The following is a 22,687-nucleotide window of genomic DNA, read 5'->3' on the forward strand; positions in this document are numbered from 1 at the left end:
AAAAAAAAGAGCTAACGGTACTTTCGTGCTTCATATACACATATTTTGTACGATAAGGCTCCTACATATACGACATTCAATTTGTCAGCAAGCGAAATCAGCCAATGGTTTACGTGACAATAGAATTTAACGAACGCGAATTTTACTCTTGGCATCAGTGTCAATAATTTTTGGAAATACTGTACAGTGACCCAAAAAACTGGCCGCATGTTTCCTACTTTTGGCTTTAACATTCTGTAAACAAACCAAACTTGCTTCTATTGCTTTAAAGCTTTGTATGAAGATTGATATAACGCTGTTGTTTGTATATACTAAATATGGTAGTTGCACAAGTGAAACTCAGCTAACAGGCATCGTCTGAATTACGCTTGTACATGCGGCCAGTTGTTTGATCACCTGCTAAAAATAAGATAATCATTTATTTATTTATTTTAGTGCTCGGTCCAGTATCCTTTCGACTTGATAACTGCTTCTACTCTACTTGGCATACTATCAATCACCTTCAAACAATCTTCTTTGGTAATTTTCTTATACCAAGTGTCGGTTATTCGTTCGAACAGCTCATTCATCCCTCTTGGTGCTATATCGTACTTATTCAGTCGTCTCTTAAGCAATACCCACATATACTCGATGGGATTCAGATTTAGAGAGTTAGCTAGCCATTCCAGGACCTTATACTCTTGCTGGCTGAGGTGTTCCTTGACAACTTTCGCCGTGTGCTTAGGATCGTTGTCATGCTGGAAGTACAGCTGGTTGACTTTCAATCCACTTTCCGCTGCTGTATCGTCAATTGTCCTTGCTAGTTCGTCCTGAATAATGTTGAGATACAGTTCCTTATCCATTGTTGTATCTATTTTGCACAACCAACCAGGACCAGCAACTGAAATCGCACTCCAAACCATGATGGAGCCGCCACCATGTTTGACGGTTTGTTTCACTTGCTTCGGTTGCAAGCTGCTACCATCCCTTACCCATGCCCAAGCACGTCCATCCGAGTTGAAACGATTGATTTTCTTCTCGTCCGACCAAATAATCCTTCGCCAGTCTTCAATTGTCCAATGCTGATAACGCTTAGCGAACTGAAGCCTGGCTTTCCGATGTTTAGCGGTTAAGAGCGGCTTGCTAACCTTCTCCACCGCCCCAATTCCCGCTTCTACCAAGGCGTTACGAACAGTTTGGGGATTGACATCAATGTATGCTTCGCTCTTTAACTGTTTTGCAACGGTTACGGCGCTTTCTACGCCTTCTATCATGACCTTGCGAACACAAAGTCACTTGTCAGCATCACTCAGTACAGGAGGACGACCACCTTTGCTGACTTTAAGGCCAGGTAAACGCTCATTTCTAAGCTTATTAATGTAAGTACGTCCTACACCAGTCCGTTTACTAATCGTTCTTGAAGATAAGTTGGTTGAAAGGAGCGACAGGACATCATCCTCTGCAGATTTGGAAATTGCACGCATACTACATTAGACAAGACACTATTAGTATCACAAATCATCCGTCGATTGCACGACTTGCTTGTCTAACATTCTACACATAACCTACATCAAGTAAAACTGGAATATAAAAGCTTCTGTAACTGTAGGAGATTCTGTGATGCCGGAAGTGTTTGAGTAGGGGTAGGTCAAACAACTGGCCGCATGTACAAGTGAAACTCAGACAGCATTCTTTGGCTGAGCTTTGACTGTGGAACCACCATATTTGGTATAAATAATTTCCATTACTAAATTATTGTGTAGTTAAAGTTTCAGAGGGATAAAGCCAAATTTGGATTGACCGCAGGATGTCAAAGTCAAAAATAGCAAACATGCAGCCAGTTTTTTGAGTCACTGTATATCATAATGGACGCACGCCTCTGTTCTTCTTACGCACTGTCGCCCGACTATCTCCCTAGACCCTATCCTTTGGCTACCTATGACCAGGTCTGAGAGAAGTCGATGCATACGTTGGCGTCTTGGTTGGCTTCCTAGTGGTCTGACAAAACCTGTCCTCGGCACCCCAACCAATCCTTCACCAAAGCTCACGCCATTCGTTGTCTCCAGATGCACCGTCGACTTATGATGCCCGAAACAATTTCAGATCCATTATCCTTCCTTTTGAATACGCTACCTTCAAAGAAACTACGCTCCTTTCAAGCCGCTCTCCCATGGACCATTCGTTGGCCAGCTATATGCGCTCTTCTTCATGAACTTGACTACCTCCATCATCAGAAGTGTCCACCTTCTTCGCCCCCACACCTTGGGCAAAAGCTCCTCAATTGGCTCTCTCGTTGTCCTCACTAGTGTATCTTACACTTGCCCCAACATCATTTCTTCAATAACTTTTTTACCCTTGATCTCATAAGGGTTTTTTAGTTACCAATTCTTCATTCTTTTTTGATCTGCTCCGGGCGAAGAAGATATATTATTATCGTGCGCCCACTTGAGGCTTTAATTGTAAATAAAAGACTGTTTAATCGTACATCATAATGGTACACGAGCCGAAGAAGTGGCACTTTAAAGATTTGGAAATAGCATTATCTTCAGATAGTATATGTTTGATGACCTTGGCCAAGATTTTATTCAATCACCTGAGCTTTTTCATGATGTAAAACGGGCATAATGGCAATCTTGAGCTACTGTTCACATTTCTTGTACTTGATATTACTAGCATACAGTTATCCCGAGGAATATTCACTTCAGGCTCTACTTTGTTTGCCCTTAAAAGAGATATATGTTTTCTATAACAGGTATGACGTCTATTCACCTAAAATAGCGTTTTCATTGTGCCTTAATCATTTCTAATAGTTTAGATAATAAAAAACTGTATGACATTATATAAATACCATTATTTTATTCATTGTTTACTTCAGTCTCACTATCCACTTTTTTCTTGCTCTTTTTATTATTGTTAGTTTTGGTTTCTTGTTCTTATATCTAGCAAAACCCCCACTCATGCGTGTTTATAGGGTCCTCTGCCATCAATGTTTTTTTTTGGGTGTATCACAATCGCGTCATTATCAAAACAATTACCAAAGATTGGATTAATCTACCGCAGTTTTCTGCACGCTTGTGTTAGGTAACTGGGCGCCTTCCTTTTGTGTATCTTTTTGTGCAACCGTTTATGTCTAAGCAGTTGAACCAAAAGTAGAATTTCGCTGAGTTTGATCCTTCTTTATCTTGCGATATGCTTCCACTACTCGTTCTTACTCATACCTTTTAAAAGCTTCTCTTTGTCCCTTAACTAAAGTCTATATTAACTATCTTTATTAAAAAGAAAAAGGGAGAGTGGATACAGCTGAGGCGGTTGATATGACAGCTGAGATAGATCAAATAAAAGTATACTTGTCCCTTTTCTTGATCTGGTGCATCAGGGCATATGTCTCACTCAAAAACGACCCATCTTATGTAAATGTGCCTGTTGCTATTTGTGTATATATCCTCAGTATGTGTACTTTTGAAGACTATCTTTATATTTGAAAGCAGAATGTGTGCCGGTAGATGAAAATGAGTATATCTTTCAATGTGTCAAGTTTTGTGGGACAACTTTTGTAAAATCATTAACCGAATTGGTTCCTTATTATTGGTTACACACAACCTAAATTATATCTCATGACTTTTTTGTTGGAAGACAGCTCGGATTATCCGAGTAATGGTGTATCCATAGAGGCAGTGTTGCTAAGGAAGGTAGAGAAAAGAAGCTGCTTGTTATTTGAAAGGTTCAAGCCTTTTGATAAAAATGGAGCACTTCCGGCAGACAGACTCGGTTACGAATAAAAATGTTGTTTGTTTGTCTTGTGCTACATTGAAATTATGCCATTTATTATGTCCCGCTGAATAGTAAGGTTAACATGCAGAACACGCGGGTTAATATATTCTACCAGTAATTTAAAGAAAACATGTACCTGCTAAATTGCATCTGTTAGAAATCAAACCGTCTTAAAAAAGCCGAGGTGCCTACTTCTTACATCGAGATCTACTGTGGGATATTTTAGGTTATTTAACATAGTTTATGCCATTCAAATTTAAGCAGATACATATGTAGCTAAATGACGGACAGACATATTCTCTAGCTGCGACTAAATTGCTTTAATTGCTTCAAAAATGGAAATAGACAGATGAACTCTCTTTTCTTGGCTTATCAAAGTCTAAGACTGTGGCTCTTTTGTTTTAAACGAAGAAGCAGGTATAGATATATATTAGAGTGTGATCAAACAACTACTGCGATGTCACAGTGCTCATAATACTAAGCTACAAGCTGCCTTTCTGAAAGAAATCAAAAGTGGGAGCACAGCAATGCTAATGAACCTTCTTTCCATTCTTTCCTAATTAACTTGTTGATACATATAAATACCTGGAATGTACAGCTCTTGTATTTTTTACTTTTTTTTTACTTTTATCAAAAAGCTGCCGCTTACTCAACCTCTCTTTTAAAATGTTTCCATCAGACAATTGTGTACTAAGTGATAAATCCATACCGTTAAATGGCAAGACAGTTATATGAATATCAATCCTTCTGATCGCTTTTGAAATTCAATAGCAGATAAATCGAGCTATCATAAAAAGAGAGGGCTCAAAGATATTGCTTAAACATTTGCAACTAGTATAAGCTATGCCCAAAGCTATTGTGTACGGCATAAAGGGCCACTGGAACAGAGTCTTTGAGAGTTTACTGTATTGGCTGAAATAAACCACATAAGGTTTGTGAATTGATGCTTTCCCAAAAGATAAAAAAAGCGTGTTGGATTTGGTAGTTTACCGCAGATAAAAGCAAGGGGCTTTTATTCGTCCAAATTCACAGACATTAGACTAATAAGGGCCTCTTGTTGTTCCACCCTCTTATATTCTTAATTAATATCTCTGTACCAATAAAAATAGGCTGATAACACACAACAGAACGTTTCTATAACTCGTTTAATTGGTTCAACTCTTCGGTCTATGACCTCGGACTAATGAAACTACTGAGAGCGGAACTGCTGTATTGCAAAAAGCATATCCCGAATATCTTAAAACAGCTCATTCTCAGATCAACCTGCAATAAAACACAAGCCACGCTATAGTATTAATGCCGCGTTTGTTTCTCAATAAAAGCGAGCTTAAAGTGAAGCACTGAGGATACTTCAAACTTTGGTTTTTTCGCTTTCTCTTCTAGGCTAGCAACTTTAACATGGTAACACTTATCAAATTTGAAGCTTAAAATAGTTCCTCATGAGCCTTATATTGGCATGGAAGATGGGTACATTAAAAGGACGCAGTTGGACCTGAAATCTATGCGGTTCCCCTTCAATAACGAATCCAGTCAAGGCCATCTTGGGGTTTGTCAATACATTGAAACTTTACCATTGAGGTAACATTTTAAATTATGTTCTCACCAAGGTCATTAACCATTTAAAACCCCCTTTTTTGAATTTCCCAAGCAACTGCTTCACCAATAGCCTGTCCCCTGAAAGAATTCTCATCGATTACTCTTCCTATATTCTTGTCTAAACAAATACTGACTGCATAATTTAACATGTCCGATATTTTTCATCAAATGATTAATAAAGAGAGAGAAAAACAGTTGATTATATTTTATCTACAATTCGTTAAGTTTGGTGAAACATACAGTCTGTCCCGCTTCTTTTTTTGGGAACGCTGTAAACTGTAATCTAAATTAGTTTTCATTGTTCTCCCACTCTCTCGTTTCGGTTTTCATAATGAACAAAAAAAAGTGGCGTCGTCGGGTTAGTCTTTTAGGTTAAATAAACAAAATAAGGTCATGCTTTTTGTCGAATATAAAAATATCTGATTTTATAATCAATTTTTTCCCTTCTTTTTCTTTCTTTGAGCCCTTTTTATTTATTTAAAAATGTAAGAATGCAACCCAATTTTATTTATATGACTCATTTTTTTTTTTTTTACTCTTTATAGACAAATGCTACACGTATTAAGTCAACAAGATATCGAGCAAACTAAGAAAAGCCAAGATAAAAGTTGCTTTGATACTCAAGCAACTTTTCAACAAACTTACTTTCTTGGTCAAAATAAGAATAATGATACACTGGATGAAGGATATTACTATGATATGTCCAATTTTGAAATTGCAAATCGTGCATTCTATGCAACTATAAACAAATTTTCAAGGCAAAATTGTCCTGATACTCCATTTGCAAAGAAAAAATCTTCGCCTTATTCATTTTTAGAGAATTGGCATCTACATAGCATCTACAGTAAATCACAGCAAACACTACTGGGTATTCATCCTGTTAAACCCTCGGTTATCCTTTGTGGTGACGATTTTATGTTTACTCCTCCGTTTATACCTCAACAAGAAGAATGGAATGTTGTGGAACCTATAGAAGATGTCATGCTACCTCCTGTGAATCAAAAAGAGTACAGCTCAACCATGGATGGTACACCCAGTTTGTTTTATATGCCCTCGGATCAATCTCAAGAAATAGTCGTGTTTGACAACGATCCATTCGATGTATATACAGAAGACTATTATCATTCATCTACGACGACAGGGGATGATGAATATGAAGATGATGCCATGAACAATGAACAAGTGCTCATTTCCAGTTCTAGTGATAGTAGTAGTATTGTGAGCAGTATCAGTAGCATTACAGAAAGCAATGACGATCATAAGCGTCGATCCTTCTACGGCAATGATGACGATGACGACGAGCTTTCTTCTTATGATCTGATGAACTTGTATGATGCGGCCTTTGATTTTGAAGATACAAATACGGCTAGTGTTATTACCACCCAACCCGTGCCCGTGACTCGATCGTCTTCCTTTTTAAGCCAAAACTCTTTTTTGTCTGCTAAATCTGCAATGTCGTATCAATCACTGGCAGACATTATCGTCACTAACTCAGGCAACTCTTGTTCATCATCGTTTACAAATTATGGCACTGCTGCTACACATCTAAATGAAGGTTCAATAGAGAATCTGGCAGACAGTAGCCTACTGACACGTCTTTATTTATTCATCACCAATTTTTGGAGTCTGATCATGTCTTATATTTACAAGGTTGCAGATGATAGAAGTCCATTGTTACCAAAATAACTTTTTTTCCTTTTACATATACTTGTTATAATGTACATATATACCATGTTTATATACACACTTTTTTTATATTTTACATATTTATTTATTTCTTATTCCCCTTTCTTTCCTCTTCTTGTTTCTATTTCCTAGTTTTAATAAAGTTTAATACTTAGTAGCATTATTCGTCATTTGTGTCCACAGAAAATTTTGTTGCCCCCACGTGGCACATCATTTTAAGGCACGCCTGGGCTGAAGTAAAAAAAAAAAAAGGCTGTATCAAGTTTGGAGGTATGTAAAATATTTTATTAAGTTAGCTTTGTTTAATTTCAAAAACGGACAAAAATGTCAAGTGTAAATGTTGCTGTTGTTAATAAAAACTATCATAATACTTGTAGCGGTCATTGTCGTCGTCGTAGTCTCTTTTGTAATCGTCATAGTCGTAGTCGTAGTCGTACTCAATGTTGCTATCGTTACTATCGTCATTGTAACCATCATCATAGTCGTAGTCATAGCGATCATTGTAACTGTAGCCGTAGTTATAGTCATCGTCGTAGCTATCGCCGTAGTTACTGTTGTAATCATTATAGTCATCATCCTTATATGCAATGTTGTTATCGCTGCTACTGTCATTATAGCCATCATTATCAATATCATCGTAGTAGTCGCCATCATTGTAATAGTTGTTACTGTTATCATAGCTACCGTCGTAGTAGTTGTCACTATCATTGATAATATCATCATAGCCACCATCGTTGTTACTGTCATTATAACCATCATTTTCACCGCCATCGTAATAGTTATTGCTATCACCGTTATTGTCATTATAGCCACCATTTTCGCTATCACCATAATAGTTGTTGTTATCGTTGTTTTCATCATCATAACCACCATCGTAGTAGTTGCTGCTATCGTTGTTATCATTATCATAGCCACCATCATAGTAGTTGTTATTATCGATGCTATTGTCATTATAGCCATCATTATCATTATCGTCGTAGTAGTTGTTGCTATCGTTGTTATTGCCGTTATGGCCATCATCATAGTAGTTGCTACCATCGTTGCTATTGTCATTATAGCCATCATCGTAGTAGTTGTTGCTATCGTTGTTATTATCATCATAGCCATCGTTGTTACCATAGTTAATGCCATAGTTTTCATCATAATCATCATCATTATAGCCATCATAATAATCACTATTATCAGCACCGTCATAATCACTATTGTCATCATTATATTCGTTTTCATTATATGTGTCATTATCGATATCACCACCAATGTCATTATCAGCATCACCGCCAACATTGTCATCAGTAATGTCTTTATCGCTATCATCGGCAACCTTTTCATCATTGTCATCAGCAGCCTTTTCATCATTATCAGCAACCCTTTCATCATTATTAACAGCCTCTTCAACATTATCAGCAACTTCTGTATCATCATCAACAGCCTTTTCATTATTGCTATCAACATTTTTATCAACAGCTTCTTCATCGTCATTCTCTTCTTCTTGATGTTGTTCCTGAGTAGGTTCTTTGACTGGGTCCTTATTGATTTTGTCTTGTCCCTTTTCTGTCTGTCCTTTACCTTTATCTTCGTTTCCTTTCTTTGCTTTTTCAAGCTCTAATCGCTCTTGCCACCTTATCTTCACTGCTTCATCTACTGCAACCTGGCGTGCTAGTTCAGCTTCCATTTCTTTTAATTTTTTCACATCAGCATTAGGGTCCAAAGCCAGCGAATCTTGCTTAAATCCACCGCCAAGGTTATTATTAAGTAGATTTTCAGTGAGAATAGCGTCTCGCTTTGCGAAATTCCTTTCTATCCCTTTGAATTGGAACTTGGTTTGGCCTTCAGATAAAGGTACTACACAATGCGTTTGTATACGTGCATATCACATATATAATTCTATGTTTACCACCAGCAACCAGAGAAGCAAAGATAAAGACTATAATAGACGAAAGCACAAATATTTTCATAATGAACAAGGATAAAACAATAAAGAACAAATAGAATGTTGTGGAATAGAATTCTTTTTATTACCAAATGGAATTTTAGTTTATATGTGAATGGTTTCTTTCCAGAGTGGGTCAGTCAAATAATGAATATTGTCCACGCCAATTCCCTTATTCACTTTTTTACTACATTGTTATATAAAATGTTAGTTTATCATACATTTATAATCATTGTCAAGGACTTACATATCCTCTGTGCTCATCTTGAGTAATCCGACAGCAAGTGCATTCTCTTTGCCTTCTGCCATGATAGCTACAACAGCTCCCACAGGTAAATTCTCATCCATACGTGCACCCTTGGATGTCAATCCTGGACACATGATATTGGCTCCAGATAAAACAAACTTGATAGCTCCACGATCAACCTGTAGCTTTGGGAGGATATCAGGGTCTATGATATAATTAATATATACTCTTTGTTATATTCATACAGGGTGACTTTACACTTGTGTAATAAGGCTAGCGTTGGAAAAAAGGGACCATCGAAATGTTGAAAGAAAAGGATCTCTCCATTGACAGAAAGAAAAGATATATGATCGTGACTAATGACAAGTAAGATAAAATTCTTTCCTTCTTCTCTTTTTTTTTTGTGCGCGTGTATGTTGAGCTTATTATTATTTACCCCTTGATTTGAACAATAGGTGTTTTCTTTGGCATAATATCATCTAGAATAGGTTCAAGCGCAGGATAGTCCTCTGCAAGCTTTGAACGAATGTTTCTTTGAACAGAAGATTTTAATTGCGATTGTCCAGCAATGTTTTCTGAAAAGTTAAATCTGACAAACAATAAGTCTTTTTAGTTCCTTTCTTTTTACTTTTACTTTACTTTTTAAACATTTCTAAATTGTCAAAAAAAAAAGGAAACGAACACAAACTTTTTTGATTTCTTTTTCTTGCTGACTTTGACCAAGTCACAAAACCATCCTGATTCAATGGGTTCTACGAGTTTAGTGCATATAAATGCCATAGTATAAAAGTACTTATAGTTATTACAATGTTGAATTCAATTATTTATATTCAATTGACCTTGGAATAACCCGAGTGTATTAGTAAAATCTAGTCTTATTTTCTCTTATTCAAGTTTCTGTTGACAAGTCTACTTGTATCACGTGTTTCAGCAATAAACCAAGGTTGTGCACTCTTCTTTTTTATAAATAATCTCTCACTTTGTGTTATGGTGTCTAGTTCATTCATCAAAAGGTTTCGAAAGTTAGACGCATATGCAAAGACACTAGACGATTTTAGAGTTCGTACGGCTACAGGAGGAACTGGTACATATGATAAAGTTAGTATGCTGCTAGTTACCCTTTACTTGACAATTACTTTATAGTTACTATCATCTGTGGCATCACCATCCTATTGCTCATGTTGTTTGAAACAGCAAGATACCTAACACCTGTAATGAAACCAGAAATCCTTGTTGATGGTGGAAAGATGGTATAATCATGTATTTATAGAAACAAAACGACTAATGATTCATAAAGGAAAAACTGCCTATTAAATTTGATATCACGTTTCCTCACCTTCCTTGTTACAGTAAGGGCTTTTGCATATATTATACCTTTAAAGCATAGAATCCTTAATAGAGTATTGTAGTGCTTAGTTTGGACATCATGGACGAAAGTGGAGAGCATGTTGCTGATTATGATCATGATGTTTATAAGGAAAGGTTAGATCCCGAGGGCAAGGTTATCCTAACTGAAAAATCAAACGGTAAGAAAATTCAAATATCCATACAGAAAGCCTAATATCAGTGTGTGTTAGATTTAAGCAACAATGCAGCCAAAAAAGCAAGACAACATAGTCCTGAAGTGCCCGACAACTACTGTGGACCTTGTTACGGTGCCAAACCGCAAGAGGAATGCTGTAACTCATGTGAAGAAGTACAACGCGCTTATGCTGATGTAGGCTGGAACACAGACCCAGATAAGTTTGAACAGGTAAACAAAAAAAGGTAAAAAAAGGGGGAAACTGTACATAGTAATGCATTTTGTTACAGTGTATTCGAGAAGGTTGGAAAGAAAAGGCACAGGCTCAAGCAAAGGAAGGCTGTCGAATGCATGGAACTATATCAGTCAACAAGATTCGTGGCAACTTCCATTTCTCTGCTGGTAAAGCATTCAGTCAAGGTGGATCACATATTCATGATATGAGCCAATTCCTGCACAATGATCAAAACCAAAACTTTATGCATTTCATTAAACATTTACAGTTTGGTCAGCACGAATATCATTCAGAAAAGCAAAAGCGAACGAAATCAAGCGAATTGATTCACCCACTTGAGAATACGAAATGGGGATCTGCCAATAGTAAGCACAATATGATGATCAATATACTGTATTTACTTATTTGATTGTAGCCGCAATGATGTATCAATACTTTTTGAAGATTGTACCAACAGAATTCCACTTTTTGAACAAAAAGAGGATCAGAACATTCCAATATTCTGTTAGCAAACAAGATCATGTAGTCAATTATTTTGGAGGACTTCCTGGAGTCTTCTTTATGCTAGATCATTCACCTATGCGAATCATCTACTCAGAAACAAAGATGTCTTTGGCAACTTACTTGACAAACATATGCGCTATCATTGGCGGCATTTTTACCGTAGCCAGCGTTATTGATGGAATTTTATATAGAGCCGAAAGGATGTCAAAACAAAGGAAGAGCATGTAAATAAATTAACCAAAGTGTGACAATGGTCAAATTGTGTGCGATTTTACCCGCAACATTCGGAAGCTAGAAAATAGATAGGTTAGAATCCTTTTTGATCCGAAAAAAAAAGGGGGAAGTGGATAAAGGAAAGACAGAGGGAGGCCTATACTCTCTATTGAATGAGTATAGTAACAGGCCTTTTCCATCATGTTTTCTCATTGTATTTATCAAGAATGATGTTGATCTTTGTGGGGTAATTGAATGTCAGAATTGCATAGTTGAAAGAATATATACTATTTTCAGAAAGAGATGTCGCACTGACTTGTCGCTTTTTCGTATAAATTATACAAATTGAAAAAATGCGCTTTACTTTCTGAAAAGACTGTAATTCGAGCCCTGTATGAGCTGAACAACTTGTATGATTTGAACACCGGTCGTTAAAGCGTAAATGGGATATTGAGTCTGGTTTCATTAAGCTTTGAATTAAATGAATATGGATAAAGATCAATTCATATATTAATTCGTTGTAACAACTGTTTATAATTATAAAATATCTTATATATATTAAGCATAGACATTCACTCTTCACTTAATGGAAGACAATACCATTCGATAGTTATAGTGCCCTTGTGCTCTCCCGCAACAAGCAATATCATCAATGACGTATTGGTGAGAGTACTTTATGAACTTAAATTTTGATCTCGACAAGTTTGCCTAATAGCTCTTTCCAATATCGCTGGAATCAAGGTTATATTTTTAGAATACGCGTCTTTCGTCCCTTCCAAAAGAAGGGGAGCCGATATTACCCATTACTTGAAGAAGGACGCAGTGGCAGTTTTATTATGTGCCCCTTTTCAACAGGAAGCCTTTGAATGACCGAATAGTCTCCTCCGGACCGGATGAGACGAAAAGGGAACACACCATCGGAGAAACACGCCTGAAGCGCTTTGTGTCATGTGAAAGTTCCCTTCATATATCATCATCATCGACACACAGAAACTATTTAAATTCTACAGTTATTTTTTCTTTTCTTCTTCTTTTCTTTACAAACATTTTTTTTCTCGAATTTAAACATGTCTGTTACCAAAGTTCACGCTCGTCAAATCTTTGATTCCCGCGGTAACCCTACTGTTGAAGTTGAAGTCACTACTGCAAAGGGAACTTTCCGTGCTGACGTTCCTTCTGGTGCCTCTACTGGTATCCATGAAGCACTTGAACTTCGTGATAAGGTGAAGACTGAATATTGTGGAAAAGGTAAATCAATAAACACGCGTACAACAAACGCCCTGCACAGTACGCGATGTATACTAACATGGTACATAGGTGTTTTGAAGGCTGTTGAAAACGTCAACAAGACTATTGGCCCTGCTCTTGTCGAGTCTGGATTGAGTGTTGTCGATCAAAAGGCAATTGATCAATTCCTTCTTGATTTAGATGGTACACCAAACAAGAGCAAACTCGGTGCTAATGCTATTTTGGGTGTCTCCCTTGCTGTTGCCAAAGCTGGCGCTGCTGAAAAGGAAGTGCCTCTGTATGTTCACTTTGCTGACTTGGCTGGTTCCAAGAAGCCATTCGTCTTGCCCGTTCCTTCATTCAATGTCATTAACGGTGGTTCCCACGCTGGTAACAAATTGGCTATGCAAGAATTCATGATCATGCCCACGGGTGCTTCCTCATTTGCTGAAGCCATGAAGATTGGTACCGAAGTCTATCACACATTAAAGAGCGTTATCAAGGAAAAGTATGGTCAAGATGCTACCAACGTTGGTGATGAAGGTGGATTTGCTCCCAACATTCAAGATAATGCTGAAGGCCTCGAATTATTGGTAACTGCCATCGAAAAGGCTGGTTATACAGGCAAGGTCAAGATTGCCATGGACTGTGCTGCCAGTGAGTTCTATGTTGATGGCAAGTACGATCTGGACTTCAAGAACCCAAACTCTAACCCTGACGACCGTATCACTGGTCAGCAACTTTCTGAGCTTTACAAGTCCTTTGCTGAAAAATACCCAAGTAAGTTTGAAGTTGAAAAAAAGGATAAGCGCTGACATTGAATATTTTCTCTCTCTTGATAGTCGTTTCTATTGAAGATGCTTTCGAACAAGATGACTGGGAAAACTGGACTCACCTCTTGGAAACCTCAGACTTCCAATTGGTTGGCGATGATTTGACTGTTACCAATCCTAAGCGTATTGCTACTGCTATTGAAAAGAAGGCCTGTAATGCTCTTTTGTTGAAGGTAAATCAAATCGGTACAGTGACTGAATCTATCCAAGCCGCCTTGGACTCACAAAAGGCTGGTTGGGGTGTCATGGTCTCCCACCGTTCTGGTGAGACTGAAGATACCACAATCGCTGATCTTGTCGTTGGTCTTCGTACTGGTCAAATCAAGACTGGTGCTCCTTGCAGAAGTGAGCGTTTAGCTAAGCTTAACCAATTGCTTCGTATTGAAGAACAATTGGGTTCTAATGCTATCTATGCTGGCGAGAACTTCCGTAAGGCTCACGAATTGTAATTATTTATGATATCCTCTTTCTCCACCCTTTTTGCATGTTTATGATATCTATGTAGCAGTGAAAAGTGATTATTCTTACTTTTGTCATAAATGAATACCAAAGTAATAAACGCATTCTACTTGAATGATTCCAAAACAGACTTGCTTGAAATAGCTTTTCTGCTAGAGCATAAACTTTATTGAATATTTTATCATCCACATAATCTAATGATAGTGAAACGCTACGATAATTATATCTGCCCTTTTCTGAGCGAATACATATACGACGATATATATGATTACAAACGTGTAGTTTGGACGAATTTCATTTGCTATGTCGCCCATATCAAATGATTTATTGCACCTAAACACCTCGTCCTCCTGTTTAGTACTTTTATTACTGCTCTGCATCATCTGCTTACTTACACATGAGGAACAGTTTCTGGCCTATGTAGTCCAGATATTGCTGACGACATTGGATGAGTGTAAGAGGCTCTCAAGTGTCCTTCTGATACCAAAAATACATCACTTTCTAGTTGTAATAATGCCATATATTTACCGTTAATGATCATCAATTTCATAATTGCAAACTGTTTTACATTTCTTGTTGCATCCATCAGGTTAGTTCCTGTTTTGTAGTCTCTGATAATGAACATGAGCTTTTCCAACTATACGTATGAAGCTTCAGATTCTTGGCTAGATCCCGCTGTATAAACCTCACATGGGGTAATGATTTTCCAATAGATGGGCTATCGCTGCAATCTCCTCAAATCAGTGCAGCTATTCATGACAGAGGAATAGTGTAGGCACTTACCTTAATGGATGTGTTACAACAGTTTCTCCATCTTGACAAGAGGGAATTGTGATGTTTACCTTTTCAAAGAAGCCCTTAGGTAAATTATAAAACAGTGAAGAGTTAATCTTTAACAATTACAAAATTGAAAGAAGGATTAATGTTTATGAAGAAGTCTTGGATTGCACTGTCTGACAACAAACTGAAAATATCTGGCATTATCTTATCTGCTGAGGTTTAATTGATAGAGAGACAGTAGAATTTTATACGACCAGAAACTATGAAATTCAATGCCTTTTTTTCAATTCTAATAATTGACAACAATAATTTCAGCATGATCGTCTCGCGTATGGAGACCCTCCACCACCCTTAGAGGTTTGCACATCCACTGGACTATACCGCGACTAGTAGATGAAGGAGTAATATAGGGGCCAAGAGGAGGCAGGATAGGTGACTGGTCACGGTCGTGATCTCAGCCACATCATGCAACAGATGGCCCAAATTATGGCTTCTGATTTATTCAAAGCTAATCAAGCGGTCCTTTGGAATGTTCGCGAACGAAGAGATGCATTAAACAATATGACAACCCATTGATTGATTGACATTATTCGCTTTTTTTTAAAACCCGAGTTTGCTTAACTTACCTAATTACTTGGCCTGCGCATTCATAATTTAAACATCTCCATACTGTGTGATCTAAAGTAAAATAAATAAATATTACCTGTCTGTTTTTTTATCGCTTCAGTATTAGGTTTAGTGAGACCGGTGATGACCGTTACATGGGCTCTTTGCTTCGACCTTTATCCCAGCACTTGCAAGAATGCGAAACGAACCCTTTGAAATGGGTTTTATCTACACTTTTACAGGCTTCTGTTATTCTTTTTGACAAAGTATCTTCCTGTAAGAACCTATGACACTTCATCTTACTTTTTGCCACTGCCCAAAGTTGTTCTATCGGATTTAGTTCAGGAGTGTAAGTAGGAAGGTACACGCATTTGTATCCTCGATATTCAATATACTTCTTTATGTTTTCATGCGTATGAATGGGCGCATTATTCATAACTATATAATGCCCTTTCATATGAGGATACTTATCCATTTCATCGGGAGTCATTTTCAAGAAACTAATATAGTGGCCAGTTACAGTCCCCGAGTTTACATATACTTCAGTCTTTCTCTTCTTAGCAGGTCCTGGCTTTTTTGCGCCAACTGCGATCAAACCTGCAGCTGAGATTGCACCCAATATCGACGTTGTATTTGCTCTCGCAGTAGGCCTGGTAACAATAGTACGAGAACCTTTTTTGGGCCAAGCTCTTGAACGTTTCATATTTATATCAAAAGCAGTCTCGTCAAGAAACACGCAGTTCGTCAGAAAGTTCATGTCCGTATTTTCCCATTTACAAACCCAATTGTATCGCTCCTGAATCTTCGTTGGACTGTTTCTCTCAATAGAATGAAAATCAGCTTTTTTCAACGAAAGGTTGCACTCACGTCTCATAAAGTTATTAACAGCGCTGCGGGATACTTTAAGATCATGAGATCGCTTCAGTAAATGTTCGGTCACTTCAACAGCAGAAGCAAAGGGATTAGCATCGATGAAGTTGATAACAGTGGTTTTATGCTCTTCAGTTAAGATGCACTTACGACCTGCTTTTTTACAGATTTCAAAAATACTGTCAGGGCACGCATTATATTGGCTAATCCATCTATAAGCTGTTCGAGGGTGAATGCCCAACTGCTTTGCTGCAGCTGATGTAGTCATACACTTTTCAATCTTCAGATCGAAAAACCTAGCTTTATCCTGGACCGTATAACGCACATATTTTCGTTTTGGTTTTGCCTCCCTCATGTGAATATCTTCATTTTTTGGCTTTTCTAACAACATTGGGGACTGCATTTCCCAAGTACTCCGTATGAGTAGCAATAGTCTCAACAATAAACTCATTCTGATCAGCTATATAATCCATGGGCTCAGGACCACCATTCTCATCAATAACATTCCCATGCCCATCTTCATATAGAAATATTGTATCCATGTTGAATTGTAAAGTATTGAAAAAAAAAAGTACTACAAGAAAAAAAATACTTACTCTCTATCTATAGTTTTCTTTGGTGTCAAGAATCACGACATGATTTCTAAGCAAGCGACGAGTGATTTCATTTCTAAAAATATGAAATTAACTTTGATTGGCTGTGACATTACTTGCTGTAAGCACTGTACAGTCTTTTCAGAAAGTAAAGTCGCATTTTTGCAGTTTTTATAATACAATTTATACGAAAAAGCGACAAGTCAGCGCGACATCTCTTTCCGGAAATTGTGTACATTGTGACTTAGAAAGCGTTCCTGAGTTAAAAAAATTCCTTGGCTGCATGAATTATTTTAAGGAGGTGATATTAAGGAGAACATCAGTCTTCATTCCTCATTGGTTGACTCTGTAGTGGGCCTGAGTTAAAACTAGGGAAAAAGAATCATATGTCGATGAGACTATTGAACTTCTTTATTGGTGAGGATCTCACTAAAATAAAATAAGGCTTTTGCGTGTTTGATATGAATCATTACAATACTCTATACAGTAGAGCATACATTCTACTTTACATTCCTCTATCTCATCTGATGAGAACAAGAGCACTGACAACACTGACAAATAATCATACTGACGACATTAATGCAAATAGCAGTCATAGATTCTCTCCCTTTATAAAGCACACACGCGTCTTATTTTAATATTACTCCTTACTTCTTTTCAACAAAGAATCTAGTTCGCAAGTTGTTGACTTAATAGTGTTTTTAAAGCTACAACTAGCTGAATACAACAAACATAGCAGATGTGGCTAAATGATTTCGCGAAGAAATTATTCATGGTGCACAAATAAGAAAGCATTTATCAGGCTGTCGTGTTTTGTAGGTTATCCTGTTATTATAATTCTTTTTTTGTTAATAATTTTACTAATTTGATCAATAGATCCATGTCATTCATACTTTTTTTCTGTCTCTCAAGCAAGTCTATTATCTAAGGTGACTTCAGACCAGAAAATTGCTGTAATCAACAATCTGCATGTGAAAAAACACCTGAATCCCTTGGGTGAAAATGCGTTCAAAACCTGTTATAAAGTAAACAGAATATTACACAATTGCGATATAAACGAAGATGAAGCAAACAACAAACTGTATGGATTAAGAAGTTCGGCCAGTAACCAAAGAGAAAAGGTGGCAACAACGACCGCAGTATCTCTTGTTGGTAGATTTTTTTAGCCATACATCCCAGAAAGAAAGCGAATCGAAATTGATCATCGAGATACTACACCTATTCATCAACAGCTGTATCATTACACCAACAAAAGATACAAAATGCGAATGGTGTGTGCTATTAAACAATAAATTATTAAAACACTTCGTTTTAAGGATGACGTATCGGCTTGTCCCAATCGTAAGTATTTACACGATTATGATCTCTGGCTTTGTCCTATGGATGGAGCCACACTCTGAGACAAGCTTCAAAATGTTTTTTGTAAAGGTGAAAAGGCAAGGAAACCCCTCCAATGGCCACTTGGAAAGTGATTTGGTGAAACTTGGCAAAGAGATACAGCTTGGGTTAAACAAGCTGGTCAAAAGAAAAGTGGCATATCCAAAAGTCGCTGGATTATTGCTGGAAGGTAGCTTATTTTATTTTTATTTTTTGATATATTGAACTACTGCTAACACTAATCGAATAGGAAATCGAGCGACAGCATATAAAATGGACTTGCTGTATAATGGTCAATAGAGAATGGTGGAATTAAGCAAGTTTTATTTGACTAGAGATAATGTGGATGATGCCTTGCTTACTCCCACCATTCTGGAGAAACTATACCAACTTCAGGTAAATAGTAGTTATTTCAACATGTATAAAGTAGTATTTTTATTTTAACATAATTTAATAAGGCTATAGTCCAGAAGACCATAAATAACTTGTACCAAGTTATCCAAGAACCAGGTGATTCAGCAAACATGAGATAAATGTATGATAGTCCCGTCGCAGTTAAAGACGAAAAATAAAAGCATTTTTATATTAATCATAGTATTTTGACCTGTTCAATTCAAATGACTATTGTATGTCGTGTCAAACACAATCATAGTTGGTTCCAGTTTGACCTCCACGCTTTATTTTCCATATATTTATAAATAAATAAACCTCTTCTTCTTTGGATCCAGTCCTTTGGTTGCCTATATCAAGGCTAGAAAGAAACCGCTGTGTATGTTGACATCTTGGTTGTTTGTCCAGTTATAAAGCTGCTCATTGTCCTCGACACACATCCGCAATTCTTTACAAAACAGCATACTATCTGCTGTTTCGATACGCATCACGTTTAAATAAAAAAATCCTCACTACATTGTATCTCTGCAATCTTTCCTTTCTTGGATGAATCTGTTGAGAAATAAAAGACTGTGCCACATGATTTTCTGTTGTTTCTTTTTATATAAAAGAAATAGATAGACAGAGATTGATGCCGTCCGAATCATACTTTGATGAGGAATCTGTCTCTGATTCTCAACGATTACTTTCTACATACTCGCAATCAACTGAGGACTATGAAACTGACGAAAAGTATTTAGTAAAGGAGAAAAGTTTACGAAAAAAGGTACGATGGAGAGACTATTATGTAAATAGATATAAACAAGGGGATAGAACTTTAATTGGACCTGTCTTGGATTTCTATTGATATTGGTTATTGTTGTCTTATTATGGGTTACATCCATCACACAGCTATTGGTAGAATGTATGTAGTGTATTCTCAGTTCTTTTTAATTGAAACTTTATAATATAGTCAGTACATCTGTGAATACTGAGGACATACCAAAAACGGATTCAAAGCGTTTAGAATTTGATGATGTCTTCAACTCTTCCTTCACAGTTAAAAGAGCAAGTTTAGTCTGGGTTGAGAATGGTAAAGTGTGTGTGTGTGTGACATAGTAGATATTCATTCATTGCTATATTAGATCCTAGAGACGGAATTTATACTTTTAGAGATCCAGTTTCTAATGATATCTTGATTGAATCTATTGAAGATAGAAAAAGTGAAGTCTTTGTAGAAGCCAAGGACCTTGTAAAGATTGATCGTTTATACACACTATTTATTAATTGAAAATATTTACATAGAGAATCAAAGATCGTCTTCTTGATGTTCACTCCTTTGACCTATCACATGACTCTAAATACCTTTTATTGAGAACAAATGTTACTAAAGTAAGGTTTATACAACTTGTTACATACACACTCAAATTTCTTCTTTTAGCAATGGAGACACTCATATTTATCCAGCATATACATTTACCGCAGATCAGATAAAGCACTCTTCCCTCTAACCAATACCTCCACTGTAGACACTGAACCAAAAATTGCTTATGCTGCATGGAGTCCTACTGGCCACAAAGTTGCTTATGTCATGAATAATGATATTTATGTCACAGATTTGAAGAGTCATTATAGAATCACATTCGACGGTTCAAAGACTGTGTTTAATGGTGTACCTGATTGGGTCTATGAAGGTATAATTGACTCTGTTGCGGCTAAACGTTCTTTTCTAATGATCTATTTAGAGGAAGTATTTGCTACAAATTTTGCTCTTTGGTGGTCTCCAGATTCTACACATATTGCCTTTTTAAAATTAGACGAGACAGAGGTGCCTGAATATCATCTGCAGCTATATACAGCGTCCGGATCAAGTTACCCCAAAGAGACAAATATCAAGTATCCAAAAGCAGGATCACCCAATCCAATTGTTTCCCTACATGTTCATTCTTTTTTAACAAACACAACAGTTGATGTTACAACTAGTAGTGAAGACAACACCATCCTACATGCAAATCAATATAAAGACTTTGCTAAAAACGATCGCTTGATTGTTGATGTTGCTTGGTGTACCTCGGCACATAGCCATTTGCTGTTTAAACAAACAAATAGAGTACAGGATCACCAGTTCACTAACCTTGCTGTGCTTGACCCTTTGGACATTGGAAACTCTACAGTGCACAAGATCCAAGAATACAAGCCAAAGGATAAAGGATGGATCGATATCGCTCAATCTATGGTCTACTTGCCATCTAACAAGAGCGATCGTGTACAGTTTCTTGATATTGCTGATAATGAGGAAGGCTTCCCTCATTTGGCTATAGTGACTGTTAAAGATAATGGTCATACTCAAGTCTCTTGGTTGACTTCTGGAGAATGGGAAGTTGTCTCTGGAACTGTTGAAGTAGACCCAGTGCGTCAACTTGTGTAAGTTTCTCAATGACCATTATATATTTTACTTATTACTCTTTGTAGACACTTTATTTCAACTGAGAGATCACCCTATGAACGTCATTTGTACAGTATTTCATTGAAAGAAGAATACCCCGCTTCGTCCAAAGTATGTATCACATGTCCTAATAGCCCTGACGAGCACGCATACTATTCAGTTTCATTCTCTCCCAAATCTGGCTATTATATCTTGAATTATGAAGGTCCTGGTATTCCAAATACGGTTGTTAAGAAAGTCAACGATACCTCTTTCAAGGCAGTACTAGAAGATAACCTTGATTTACGATTACTTTTACGAGATTACGATCTTCCCAAGATGCATATGAAAACTATTACAAGTGATGATGTCGGTAAGTAGTCTAAAGTATACTTGTCGTGATTCACTGATTAATCTATTAAAATATAATAGAAATGACTGCGATGGAAGTTGTTCCTCCTGATTTTGATGCAAGCAAAAAGTACCCAGTATTGTTCCATGTTTATGGTGGCCCTGGTTCGCAGCTTGTTTCATACAAGTTTGAACTAAGCTGGCAAACGTTTGTCGCTAGTCAATTAGGATTCGTTGTTGTTACTGTAGACGGAAGAGGTACGGGATTTAGAGGCAGAGATTACAGAGTTGGTGTCAGAGGAAGACTAGGAGAGCTTGAGGTGATCGATCAAGTCAATGCTGGAAGACACTGGGCAAGTTTGGATTACGTTGATGAGTATCGTATGGCTATTTGGGGATGGTCCTACGGCGGTTATATGACCACCAGAGTCCTTGAAGCGAACAGTGGTGTGTTCTCCACCGGTATGGCTGTAGCTCCGGTTACTGATTGGAGATTCTATGATTCTGTATACACTGAACGTTATATGTTGACTCCAAAATTGAATCCTCAAGGCTATAATCGTAGCGCAGTGAATAACATGGCAGGATTTAAAAATGCCAAGTATCTTCTCGTACATGGAACAGGGGATGATAATGGTAAGTCAATAGCAGGTTTATTAGACAGTTACTCATTATTGTTATCATATAGTTCATTTCCAACATAGTGCAACATTAGTTGATAAACTGACATTAGCAGATATTCACAACTACCGTGTTCACTTCTTTACAGACAGTGATCATGCGATCAATTACCACAATGCCAATAGAAATGTGTATTATATACTGACTGAATTTTTATTGGAGAGGTACATAATATACATGTAATTCATGAACAGTCTTATTTACTTGACTAGTTTTGGTGGACATCAATATAAGCACATTTACAGTGAAGCAAACGGCAAGTTTTCAGGCCCTTTACCAGAAGAACATTAAATAAAATATCTAAACTTTTGTTTCTCCCCCTCGATCTGTATTTCAAATCCTCATTTTACACATCAAAAATTGAGACTGCTTTCTCCTAAACAAAAAAAAAGAAAAAAAAAAAGATCTTGCAAAATTAGTGTTTGTCTTTAAA

General features: G+C 37.0%; 6 protein-coding genes across 6 annotated transcripts; 3 read left to right on the top strand and 3 right to left on the bottom strand.

Annotated features, from left to right (window-relative positions):
* Positions 1–8,035: 8,035 nt before the first annotated feature.
* RHIMIDRAFT_312786 (uncharacterized protein) lies at positions 8,036–9,046 on the bottom strand (the record flags this gene model as incomplete). Its single annotated transcript, XM_023614830.1, has 2 exons — positions 8,927–9,046; positions 8,036–8,874 (listed from the first exon to the last, which is right to left on the bottom strand). Coding segments are annotated over exons 1-2 (900 nt in total), but the record flags the coding sequence as incomplete, so codon positions are not given.
* Positions 9,047–9,067: 21 nt separating this feature from the next.
* RHIMIDRAFT_236697 (uncharacterized protein) lies at positions 9,068–9,859 on the bottom strand (the record flags this gene model as incomplete). Its single annotated transcript, XM_023608619.1, has 5 exons — positions 9,068–9,149; positions 9,210–9,414; positions 9,468–9,565; positions 9,646–9,798; positions 9,849–9,859. 5 exons carry the CDS (start codon positions 9,857–9,859, stop codon positions 9,068–9,070), a joined length of 549 nt encoding a protein of 182 aa, XP_023467350.1.
* A 14-nt stretch (positions 9,860–9,873) lies between these two features.
* Positions 9,874–11,932, top strand: RHIMIDRAFT_122866 (endoplasmic reticulum-golgi intermediate compartment protein 3). The gene is made up of 7 exons (XM_023605429.1): positions 9,874–10,293; positions 10,353–10,459; positions 10,507–10,558; positions 10,619–10,735; positions 10,787–10,962; positions 11,022–11,331; positions 11,382–11,932. The coding sequence occupies exons 1-7, from the start codon at positions 10,197–10,199 to the stop codon at positions 11,696–11,698; spliced, it is 1,176 nt and encodes a 391-aa protein (XP_023467351.1). The 5' UTR covers positions 9,874–10,196; the 3' UTR covers positions 11,699–11,932.
* Positions 11,933–12,608: 676 nt separating this feature from the next.
* RHIMIDRAFT_308299 (enolase) lies at positions 12,609–14,454 on the top strand. The gene is made up of 3 exons (XM_023614563.1): positions 12,609–12,931; positions 13,001–13,690; positions 13,753–14,454. Exons 1-3 carry the CDS (start codon positions 12,751–12,753, stop codon positions 14,190–14,192), a joined length of 1,311 nt encoding a protein of 436 aa, XP_023467352.1. The 5' UTR covers positions 12,609–12,750; the 3' UTR covers positions 14,193–14,454.
* A 135-nt stretch (positions 14,455–14,589) lies between these two features.
* On the bottom strand, positions 14,590–15,107 carry RHIMIDRAFT_280060 (uncharacterized protein). Its single transcript, XM_023612878.1, has 3 exons — positions 15,045–15,107; positions 14,731–14,985; positions 14,590–14,676 (listed from the first exon to the last, which is right to left on the bottom strand). Exons 2-3 carry the CDS (start codon positions 14,825–14,827, stop codon positions 14,594–14,596), a joined length of 180 nt encoding a protein of 59 aa, XP_023467353.1. The 5' UTR covers positions 14,828–14,985; positions 15,045–15,107; the 3' UTR covers positions 14,590–14,593.
* A 4,342-nt stretch (positions 15,108–19,449) lies between these two features.
* On the top strand, positions 19,450–22,545 carry RHIMIDRAFT_236701 (uncharacterized protein; the record flags this gene model as incomplete). The annotated part of the gene is made up of 11 exons (XM_023608620.1): positions 19,450–19,584; positions 19,632–19,722; positions 19,771–19,890; positions 19,943–20,049; positions 20,103–20,189; positions 20,239–20,491; positions 20,543–21,221; positions 21,270–21,595; positions 21,655–22,209; positions 22,262–22,418; positions 22,467–22,545. 11 exons carry the CDS (start codon positions 19,450–19,452, stop codon positions 22,543–22,545), a joined length of 2,589 nt encoding a protein of 862 aa, XP_023467354.1.
* Between the last annotated feature and the right edge of the window lie 142 nt (positions 22,546–22,687).

Source organism: Rhizopus microsporus (assembly GCF_002708625.1).
Source record: "Rhizopus microsporus ATCC 52813 unplaced genomic scaffold scaffold_6, whole genome shotgun sequence".
Taxonomy (NCBI): domain Eukaryota; kingdom Fungi; phylum Mucoromycota; class Mucoromycetes; order Mucorales; family Rhizopodaceae; genus Rhizopus; species Rhizopus microsporus.